General features: G+C 36.2%; 2 protein-coding genes across 3 annotated transcripts; one reads left to right on the top strand and one right to left on the bottom strand.

Annotated features, from left to right (window-relative positions):
• Positions 1-1,481: 1,481 nt before the first annotated feature.
• LOC112519542 (protein BTR1) lies at positions 1,482-8,412 on the top strand. 2 transcript variants are annotated; one of them, XM_025127735.1, is made up of 8 exons: positions 1,482-1,690; positions 3,611-3,846; positions 3,922-4,028; positions 5,822-6,015; positions 7,066-7,127; positions 7,434-7,529; positions 7,597-7,658; positions 8,124-8,412. In XM_025127735.1, exons 1-8 carry the CDS (start codon positions 1,597-1,599, stop codon positions 8,233-8,235), a joined length of 963 nt encoding a protein of 320 aa, XP_024983503.1. In that variant the 5' UTR covers positions 1,482-1,596; the 3' UTR covers positions 8,236-8,412. The 2 variants fall into 2 exon arrangements, with proteins under 2 accessions (XP_024983503.1, XP_024983511.1); XM_025127743.1 differs by having other exon boundaries at positions 1,489-1,690; positions 3,620-3,846.
• Positions 8,413-9,561: 1,149 nt separating this feature from the next.
• LOC112519628 (putative glycine-rich cell wall structural protein 1) lies at positions 9,562-10,371 on the bottom strand. The gene has a single exon (XM_025128232.1). It carries the CDS (start codon positions 10,369-10,371, stop codon positions 9,742-9,744), a length of 630 nt encoding a protein of 209 aa, XP_024984000.1. The 3' UTR covers positions 9,562-9,741.
• Positions 10,372-11,573: the final 1,202 nt, after the last annotated feature.

The raw sequence follows: 11,573 nt of genomic DNA on the forward strand, positions 1-11,573 counted from the left end.
CAAAACTAAATAACTCATTCAAACGAAAACAATAACAATATATGATTTGCGGGTTGAATGGTTCGGATTACCAAATAAGGTAAATTACGATTTCGATTATTTTTTTACCACATCGGTTAACCACATAGCAAAATATACTATTATTTAATTTATATAATTTCATTCTAGATGAATTGGTTTGAACATATATAAAACTAAAAGAACAAGAAATTGAGATAGATTTAACAAAATCATCAACCAACGTCATCATTGTAGCATGATCGCAAGAACTAACGATAACAATATTCGAGAAAAACGCCCGTCAAACAAAAGAGGAGGGGATTTCGTTAAAATGGACTAGACCACTGAAGAAACTGTCGAAAATGATTGGGAGGAACTAAGCATATAAGAGTAAAAAAAAATTACCTACAATGTTTTAAAAAACTTACAGTTGAGGTGGGGCCTTTCCAAAATCCACCTTTATAAATGTAAGTCCACCCTTGTCATAACCGATTCTTATATCATCGGGATGGGAGGCAAACCTCATTACATATGATGAGTCATTGAGGGAGGGGGTGTTTGTAACATTGTAGGCGAATCCCACGTTGCCGATTACACGGAGGAAGAATATAAACAGGCTTAACCAGGACGTCATGAGTTTAATTGGAGCAGTTTTTAACAAACTCATCCTACATAGAAAATAAAATGAAATTTGTAAGCTTCTTATAAGTATTAAGTTGTTGACTACCAATAACTTGTGTAATTGTCTTAAGTTGAATTCGAAAGTACGAGGCAAGCTGTTGCTTTGGGATGTTACCATTTTCACACACCAACCCTTTAATTATACGTAGATTAATTAATTAAAAAATAAGTCAATTTTTCGAGAGCTGTTATCAACTCGATCGGATTGAATTAATGTATTAAATCGGTTAGTTGAATCATTTAGACGATGTTCAAAACCAAATACGATTATATTAACCAAGTTTCATAGATTATTTATTTATTTTACATTAATATATCGGTTGGTCATAAGTGTGATTTGGGAAAAAAAGTTGGGTTCACGTGAGACCAAAGTTTTTTCGTGAGATCTGTAAGAGCAATTTATATTTATTGATCAACTTTATAAGCTAATGATCTAATGGTCCAAAGTTGCATGGTGACAATTTTATTGAGAAGTCTCGTGACGTTTATGAATGTTCAGATTGTAGATCTAATCCAAGGGTTAAAAATTGGTCTTACGAATCTCACGAAAACCCTTGTTCTCACGTGATCCCAATTCTATATAAAAAAAAATACAAGTAAGTGAACTATGCCATCAGGTTTTAATTCGCTAATTGACATTTGACACGACAAAGGGGAAACTATCGGTAGCTGTTCAAGCCTTAATTACAAGGGCCCCGATGGATGGAGTCTTTATCGTTTTAAATTTGTGTTAGTTAAGGGCAGTTTAGGTATTTGATAAAAGATAGATGGAGTGAAAAATGGAGGCGGTTTTCACGGCAGGAAGGGAAAAACACAGGGAGATGTCAACTCTGCAAATGCTCGTCTGAAACTCGCTCTAATTCTCTCTCTCTCTCTCTTGCAAAAACACGCATCTACACACACAACACAAAGGAAATGGGATCGCCGGACGGTGGTTACTCTTCATCCAATGACGGAGCTCAACCGGCGCAGTCTCCACCTCATAAACCGCAACCTCCTCCTCCTTCAGGTATTGTTAATATTATTCGATCTCTTACCCGTTTGATCTACTTTTTTGCCATAAGTTTCCGAAAACTGTATTCTTATTCAGTAAGGGAATTGTAGCCGAATGTATGAATACACACCAAATTTCTAAAGCTTCTCAAATATATACTAGCTGTGTTGTCATTTAATAAGCTGCAATTTGATTTTTGGACGTTTCTTACAAAACTATGATGAAATGTACGTTGATTAGGTTTAAATCACAGTTTTGGTAGATTCGAATGAAGATGCGTCTGGTATGCAATTTGATTCTCGAATTTATACTAGCTGTTTTTGTCATTAATGAGCTGCATTTTGATTTTTGCATTTTCCTTATAGAAACAATCATGACATGTACGTTGACTAGGCTGAAATAAATATGTATAGTTTGTGTGGATTTGAATGAAGATGCGTCTGGTATGTAAGATACTTATTGCAAAAAAACTACTATTGGATTAATCAGTAGAAATAACATCTTTCATTTGTTATTTCTCACTAGTCTTGATCTGGATAACCTTTACATTGTATGCTTTGCTTGAGTTAGCATAATTGAATTTGTATCTAAATACTTTTTGTAAATGCAAGTCATGCAAGAATATAACAGTTAAATACATTGTGCGTTATGCTTGAACAACTGTACAAGTTCCTTCAGCCCCAAAAAGCAAATCCATGGTTCAATTGTGTCCTACAGAATGTTGCGGTTAACAAATTAGAGGAAATTAGTTCTACAACTATAACTTATACAGTTTACATGTTGGTGATTTGTATCACCAATATTATTTAAGTGTAATGGGATTAATTTGTTGACCAATGTAATCTTGATAAATATTGAACAAGTTAGGGTGGTGCAGAATGCACAATTGTTTCAGTTTATTTTGATTTAAAGTATACCGTTATTTAGGGGCTTCGCCCCTAAACGACGGGGGTCCAGGGGCAGCGCCCCTGGCCGGAAAATGTTACCATATGGAAAATGCACGAGAATCCGAATTTGTGATTTTGAACCCGGTTTGGTGGTTCTGAAACTGCCGGTTTGACAGTTTTCAATTTCCTTTTCGTATTGGTCATTTTGATTTCCGAGGGTACAGATACATTCATAACATCGATTCTCTGTTCGTATTACTGAATTTTATCCAATTGAAGTTTCGATTGTACCATCGAAATATTTCAATCTGAAAGTGAATTACGACTTTCAGTAATCCAAGCAATCGAAACACCCAGAAATTCTAACATTACATGGCCAGCTGGTAGCTACAATAAACTTGTACTGAGCTTAACCTTTAGAACAAAATTTGGCAAGTTGAACAACAAAGTACTTGGGATAAAGTCTTCTTCTAGCAAATAGATTTTCATCAGGTATCTTAAAATGGAAAAATCCTTGTATGTGCTATGTCGGGGTTGGATTAGTTTTGCCATATTTATTGAGGAAACCAACCTGGTCAGCTTGACAGGATCACAACTTCGAGAATAAAAAAGATACAAGTCAGGGAGAAGAAAAAACAAGTAGAGTTACAGTCTCACTACCACAAAGAAGACACAGATGAATTGAGCTGGGAAACAAGAACAGAGGTTCAAGTAGAAAAATCTACGAGAACGGGAATATGAGAAATGGGTGTGTGAGGTGTGACAAGTGGAAACAGATCAATGCACCAGTAATACTTTGATATATATCCTCAATCTGGCTCAAAAGTTTATATTACTTGTTTTCTTTATTTGATATGTCCTCAATCTGACTCTAGACTTCGACACACTTTATCAATTCAACGTAATGTGTTGAAGAAGATTGAAATTTGTCCTAATTTTACTTTCCTGTGGTGCAATTTTCCTCTTTCCTTTATTCTTACCATTTGAAGACGAGTATTAACCGTGTTTTCCTGAGATGCTTTAATAATGATTCTATTTTATGTCCAAGACTACACAGAGACTACATATCTGAGGTTTCTTGCATCAAATGCTGAAGCTGGTTCAATTATTGGAAAGGGTGGATCAACAATATCTGATTTCCAATCACGATCTAATGCACGAATTCAGTTGTCACGGAACTATGAGTATTTTCCAGGAACATCTGATAGGATTATTATGGTGTCTGGAACAATTGATGAAGTTCTCGATGCTGTTGAACTTATCCTGACTAAGTTGATGAATGAGGTAATTCTAATAACACAGATTACATTTGGTTATTTACATGACCGCTCTTAAACAGTATTATATATTGTCGATTAGTTCTATGCTGAAGATGGTGAGGAGGTTGAACCAAAATCGAAAGTTAGGCTGATTGTACCTAATGGCTCTTGTGGCGGAATCATTGGAAAGGGGGGATCCATGATAAAGTAAGAATGCTGCTCACTGCATTTCATCTGTTACTTTGATATGCTGCATCTTTGTACTACTATTTTCTAAATACATGACCTTATGGGGAATATTGATCTAAAACCGAATGATGTTTGTACCAATCAATGCAATTATAGGTCGTCCATTAGTGAATTGTGAAACAACCGTCTGAAATGTCTATCAGTTTAAAGCATGCCTTGCTGTTAGCCATCATTGGATTGGGAGGCAGAGGAAATAGGCCGGTCCCTTAGTTTCGTGAGGTGGATGTATAAAATTGTTCAACCTTTTTTATATGCTTATGGCAGATAGACTTACCATGGGCCTGACTATATGTGATTCCAAGTATGTCATTTTTTTTACTGAACATTGATTTCAAGTCAGTTTTGTTTGTCCTAGAAGTAGGGGATGATAATTATCTCTTTCTTGGTGAAACACTAAAATTCTTGCAAAATTTTCATATGCTTTCTTTATATTTAGCATGTAAATACCCTTATCTTCTAAGTTCAATTGGCTAAATAATCTAAGGAACATGACTAGGATTGGAAGGTACTAAATAAGCAAAAAAACAACCACTACCAATTCCTCAGATGATATATTTCTGAGAATTCGAAAACTAAATGACAAAATAAATCCAGTAGTTTTTTATATTTTCATAAAACCATTCATATATCCCATTGTAAGTAAATGATCAGATCCATTGTGGTTTTGAAATTATGTAATAATGGGAACAACCACCCTGGCTATTAATTAACCAAGGCTGTTGTAGAATACAATGAAATCAGGGTTTGCATTTTATTTGCTCAAAGGTGATTATGTGGTAAAATTGAAGTATATAATAATTTATATACAACAAGACATGCACATACTCCTCAGCTTTGGTGATGTTTAAACCCTTGACCTCCAGTGAGGTTGGGCTCTACCGGTAATCCAGGTGCCACTGGGCCCATGACCCTTTTGGTGTGATTAGGTGGTAAAATTGCATACATCATTATGGGCCGTGTATCCAATGTAAACTTAATATCAATACACTGAGCATGATTTTTGCAACACAGATTTGGTTTATGGAAAACTTTGGTAGGTGCTCGTTTGCGGTGTGCTTCATAATCTTTCAGTGCTTATGATTGCTGGATTTTTTTAACTGATATAAGTGTACCCTAGACAATGAAGTTGTTTCTCTCAAGTCTACAACTTGGTATGACGAAAGGATATAGTGATTGTAAATGATGGCTATAATCAGAGATTCCATTTGATAGTGATTGTAAATGTTGACTATAATCAGAGATTTTATTTACAATGTTGCTTAGTGGTGATAATGGTCCAGTTGGCTAAGTGAGATAGTGCTGGTGGGCAATTAAAATTCGAGGGAACTGCTATTCATCCATTTTGAGGCTGAGGGAGACATGCTGACGCCAGTCTAAATTTCCTGTTGGTTGGTTCTTCAATAAGCGGAGAAGTACCAACCACAAGCAAGCTGCCATTTTCGGTCCTCTAGCAGTGATTGTGGCATCTATGCTATCTTATTATATTCCTCAAGTACTTTACCACGTTTTATCTTTTGCCATTGCTTTTAGAAGTCTATAGTAATGAAGGGAGCATGCTTCTTACTGCTCATGTTGCTATAAGTTCAGAAATTTTTTTTTTTACTGCATTGCCTAGGTCCCACATATGAACTTATACATCTTTTACCCTTTTCACTAGTGTGGTTCAAAAATTAGTGCCTTTTGGGTGTACGTATGACTTATTGACATTTTAAAGTTTTTGAAAACTTCTTGTTTTGGTCTTCCCTTTGCAGGTCGTTCATTGAAGATTCTCAAGCTAACATTAAGATATCCCCTCAGGATAACAGCTATATTGGATTGAATGATAGGTTGGTAACAGTAGCTGGCACCTTACAGCAGCAGGTGCAAGCCACTAATCTGATTCTATCAAGATTGTCTGAAGATCTTTACTACATACAGTCTATTGGTCCCCCATTTCCATATGCTGGTAGGCTTTCTTTTACATAAGTCCATCCTCATACTATCCTGATATGCTTGTAAATTGTAACTGTCTTTGTCAATGACAGCCTACACCTTTCCCATAATTATCAGCATTAAAGCACCATAAAATGCCATTTTAACGATTTGGTTTGAATCAGTAATCTGGATGGTATGATTTGTTGGCTCACTGGAAAATACAGTGCTCTTAACTTTTTGGTAAAATGTGGGAATAAATTGTTGCATGAAGGACATGCGTATGAAGATTGAACTAGAGATTGATAGATCATTCTAGTCTCAAGGACGCTCATGATCTGGTTCATGCTTGATTTTCTATAAAAAAATTAACCCGTGTCACTGTTTTGCAGTAGGTGACTCATTCCCTTTTTAGGGAACCCCATATCAAGTCTCCTCTTTCTCACTTATGAAGATTCTCTTTGTAATACAACTTCCAAAATAATACATAAACAGTAGAACAGCACTTAATTAAATCTTAATATCCAAAACCATATTCGTCTGAGAACAACATATTTGGAAACCATATTGCATGCAACTCCAAAAAAGAGTCCAGGACCTAAAAACTAAGGGCAAAAGAGAACCAACAATAAGGGTGCTTTAATCTTGATGCCTTTGGAACTCTAGTGAGCCATGGCTTGATCTCAAGTGCAGAAACATAATATACTATAAATTACAATAGTGAATGGTGAAACCCAACAAGTATGTACAATCTGGCTGAATCAAGTAACAACTGAGGAAAAACAATATGAACAACATGCTGTTTTATAATAGATTAATAGTACCATAGATTCACATTAGTTACATAGATGGAGTCTTATTTCCATTTTTAAGAGGGAAAAGAGAGCTGTGAGCCAGACTTCCCTTCTGCAGCTATTTATTATGCATGTGATTAAGCAAACTACTTTTAGTTATCTCTGTATTATTTTCATTAGATTCCAGTTCAATTCTCTGTGGCTAGAGATCATTGTCTTTTACTCACTGAATTTTATTTCCTCCATGTTATTTATTTGCTTATTCCTTTTTTGCTTGTCTGCTTCTGCAGCACCTTACAGTGTACCAAACTACGGACCAAATGGGGCTGGTAAAAAGTTTCAGAACACTAAGGTTCATTATTTTCTTTGCTATTTAATTCTATTAGATTAATACCCCCCTTGAGCTGCTATTCACTCCTGATTCTTGTGACTGTTATTCACTTCTGATTCTAATGCGCATCTACCTTCTGCCAAATAGCTTTCATTTCTTTTTCTTTGTTCCCCTTTGTGCCTGTTTTTGAAAATTTTGAAGCAGGGTCACAGGCACTCTCTTTGTTGTTGTTGAACTTTATTACTTAGATAAATAGGGTCTGCAGCATGGGAAGCTATATTGTTCCAGTGAAGTTCAATTTACAGGAGCCATCCTCGTGTTTTGCAGGAAGATATCAGTAACTCAGTGACCCTGGGTGTTGCGGATGAGCATATAGGGATTGTTGTTGGCCGTAGTGGTAGAAATATTACGGAAATTAGTCAGGTAAGCAAAGAGGTGCGTCTTTGGCCCAGGTACCCATTCTTTTTCTTATATTTCTCTCTCATTGCAGATTAGTGGAGCTAGGATTAAGATTTCCGAAAGAGGTGATTTCATACCAGGGACCTCTGATAGGTATGTAGCTTTTTGATGCCATTTCCATTCCTAAATCCTAAAATGTTATACATCCTCCTTTCCACAAAATGCAACAATTGAGTCTTGACTTGACAAATAGTTTAAGTTGTTCGAAAACTTATCAAATATCTAAAATACCCTTAAAAAAATGTATATAATAATAGTATTGTTCTATAAAATGCTATGAATGGAAAGTAATTCAATGCTCTGTATGCTTATTTCTCTATCGTGGTGTTACATATGCGTTTCTGTCAAAATCGATAGTTTTTTTCTGCAACAAGCGAAACTGAATGAAGAAAACGTCTGTGGGGAACCAAACCCATTTGACCCTTAAGTCCTTCATTGACACGTTTGAAAAATTGGCCGAAATGATCCGTCTGCTTTCCGGCTACTCCATTAACCAATCACCAGATACAACCTTAACTTTCGGTTTGCCAGGTCAATTATATATTTATTTTTTGACAGGAAAGTAACGATCACTGGATCTCAAAGGGCAATCAATGTAGCAGAGGCCATGATAATGCACAAGGTTGCTTCGGCTTCGTCTCCCCCTCCAGCTTCGACTCCCGAGAGGTGATAACGCATCGTTAATGAGGTTTTCCCTTTCTGTCGTTGTTAGAGAATCAAAATCACAAGTTTTTTACCTGTTGCCAATACTGTTTCTTGTTCGTATGATATTTAAATCGTTACTATTTCTGGCGGTGGTTGCCACCAAAATCACAGAGAAACAGTATAAACAGAACATATCATTTGCCATAATGATTTTTACTATATAGAGGTGTAACCTTTGAGGTAGCAGGATGTTTGACTTCATCAAATACATCGTTAGTATTTTTATTCAAATTCAAACAAATTGACTTCAAGTTTAATATCTTAGCTCTTTCATTAGCCATTCGTCATTTAGTGCACATCAGATGCAGCAATAAAATTTCATAACTTTGTTACCTACACCGAGACTTCGAGGTTAGTCAATTCATAACTTTCACTAAAGTCAAGGCTTTAAACCGTATATCTAGTATTTGTCGTATATATACTTTAAATTTTTATACCTATAGGTCATATAAAGCGTATGCCTAGTATTTATAATATATAAATATTATATACTTATAAAAAAATTACCCATGGACCATATATGTGGTGTTCATGATACACAAGTAACCTTAGGTAATAGGTATCAGTTACATGTACCTAATATAAACGGGTAAATTGACCCGTGGCTAAATGCATGTTTTTCTACCCGTCCCATGGGTACCTGGTACAGATGCTCCTGAACCTAGAAGTCCCTAATTTATATACATGCACACACACATATAGATACATTTAGGTGTGTATATGTACGAGACACAGGTTTTGGCATGCTATTCTGACGAGCATAATGAAAGGGGATTACATAGAGTTAGCTGCAGGGATTTACCGATCTGGTCAAAATGCCTGCTTGAAGATTTCCTAGTTATAGTCGAGTTCACGGATAAAGTCCTGCTTTCATTTCTTAACCATAGTTGGTCATAGGGTCGAGACAATTCAGGTTCAACCTCCATTCACCGAATGTTATTGGGTAAGTACTTGCTTGGTAACAACAAGAGTTATCATCCTTATTTTGATGAGCATCTCTACCGGATATGTTAATCAGGTAATAGTCTTCTCCTTCACTTACCGATTAAAATTCTCAATCCTTGCCATATTTTACCTGGTAAGGTAAATGTTATTAAGGTTGGGTAAAATGCTGGTCAAACTGGAGAATTTTGACTTGTGATGCAATGTCTCACTGGAATAAGGTTAAGGAATTGGATTCATTTTCAACATCCAAAGCCATCAACAGTATTTCCTAACAAGTAATTGAAGCATTGTGCATTAATGATTAGAAACAAAAATAATATGAAAAAAAGGTATTAAGAACGAGATCTAGAAACATCTTTGCTTTTATATCAACATATAACAAAATACAGAACATGAGTAATGGTACATGCATGCAAATTCAACAATGAAATGTTTCGTGAATCTGATGCAGTTTATTATATATATGGTTTACTAATGCCTTTGATTGATTAATATGCGGAATTAAATTTGTGAATAATAATTTAGTTTATGGTTGATAGCCACCGTAATCACCACCACCGTATCCTGATCCCTCTCCGTATCCAGACCCACTCCCATATCCTGAACCTTTCCCATTACTCCCACCACCGCCTCCGCCGCCACCTCCTCCCCCGCCTCCACCACCACCTCCTCCACTTTTCCTACCACCACTTCCATATCCAGAGCCACTACCACTGCCATATCCTGAACCACTTCCTGAACCATTCCCTCCGCCGCCTCCACCGCCTCCGCCACTTCCACCGCCGCCGCCACCGCCCTTTCCTCCACCTGAACCATATCCTGAACCACTTCCAGACCCATAGCCTGAGCCTGATCCACTACCCTTCCCTGACCCTCCACCACCTCCTCCGCCACCACCTCCACCACCACCTCCACCGCCACCTCCTCCCTTACCCCCACTACCACTTCCATATCCAGAGCCACTCCCTGACCCATAGCCTGACCCAGAACCCTGGCCAGACTCATCAATACCAGAACCACCACCTCCTCCTCCTCCTTGACCACCACCACCTCCTCCTCCTTCACCATATATCTTCTTAGAAGATCTAGCAGCAAAAGAAAGGTCGACGATAAACAACACCAAGAATGCAACAGCTATAATCTTTGAGTTGGCCATCTTCAACTCCCTAAGAACCAGAATTCGTCACTCGTAAATATGTGTATGTTTTAAAGCAAAGCAATGCAATGCAACTTATAACTTAACTTGTGAGCTCAATGTATGTGTTTTGGGACTGATACAATATGTATATATCAGTAACTGATCGAAGTTGTGTGGTGCAAACCAGAGCAAGAATGGTTGCTATTTATAGGCATTGCAAACCTTAAAAGGCATTCAAAGTTGATTTGACTTGGATTTTCTAGTAGCTTCGAGTGTTCGATTTGAGATAGATAGTGGTGGCGGTAGTGGTAGTGGTGGTGGGTGGTGGTGCTCTCTAGCTAGCAGCTAACTCTCTTCTGGCTGTCCATGCAGATTCATCATAAACACTTCACTAAAGTTTTCTTCCACTTTTGACAAAATGGATCTCACCGTCTGTCAACCTGTCCACACTACACGTGTCACTGTACCATCTCTCCCTCCCAAAAGAACATATATATATATATATATGTATAGATTTAGAATCACGTGATATCAACATGTTTTTATGAGATCTTTAAACCATTTTTTATACTTGAAACTTCTAAGTAAAACACTTATGTGTTATTATTGTGAAGGTTTAGATTTTTTTATTTTTACAGTATTTTGCTATGAAGTTTTTAATGTATAAAAGTAGTCACAAATCTCACGAAAACAACCTGATTTTATGTGAACCCAACCTTATATGTACACACACACACATATATATATATATACATATATATATATATATATATATATAGAGAGAGAGAGAGAGAGAATGTTTCAAATGCAACTCATCACATTTGTACAACCAATGTAACCCTATCAATTGAGATATTTATAGAAATGATGAAAGTTCATTTATTATGATTTGAATATTTATGGAAGATGACTATGTTTCATTAATTATGATCAATACTTTATATTAGAAAAAAATCATAACTTTTTTGAAATCAAATATTCATCAAATTAAATTGACGGTTGAGATTGAGTTGTATTGGTTGTACAAATGTAATATGTTGCATAATAACTCTCATATATATAAATACATATATATATATATATATATATATATATATATATATAGGTGGAGGTTCAAACGAGAACCCATGTGATTTACGAGAACGCGAGAACAACCCAATAACCTCAAACTTTTTTAATTAATAAATTAACTTTTATTATATATAAATAATTTAATAAGG

Source organism: Cynara cardunculus (genome assembly GCF_001531365.2).
Source record: "Cynara cardunculus var. scolymus isolate 2C chromosome LG 1, CcrdV1, whole genome shotgun sequence".
NCBI lineage: Eukaryota > Viridiplantae > Streptophyta > Magnoliopsida > Asterales > Asteraceae > Cynara > Cynara cardunculus.

Bases quoted from the DNA above. Each gene is read 5' to 3' on its own strand.
- LOC112519542 (XM_025127735.1), top strand. From the start codon at position 1,597: ATGGGATCGCCGGACGGTGGTTACTCTTCATCCAATGACGGAGCTCAA. The intron at 1,691-3,610 runs GTATTGTTAATA...TTTATGTCCAAG, and splicing joins GCAACCTCCTCCTCCTTCAG to ACTACACAGAGACTACATAT. The intron at 7,659-8,123 runs GTATGTAGCTTT...ATTTTTTGACAG, and splicing joins ATACCAGGGACCTCTGATAG to GAAAGTAACGATCACTGGAT.
- LOC112519628 (XM_025128232.1), bottom strand. From the start codon at position 10,371: ATGGCCAACTCAAAGATTATAGCTGTTGCATTCTTGGTGTTGTTTATC.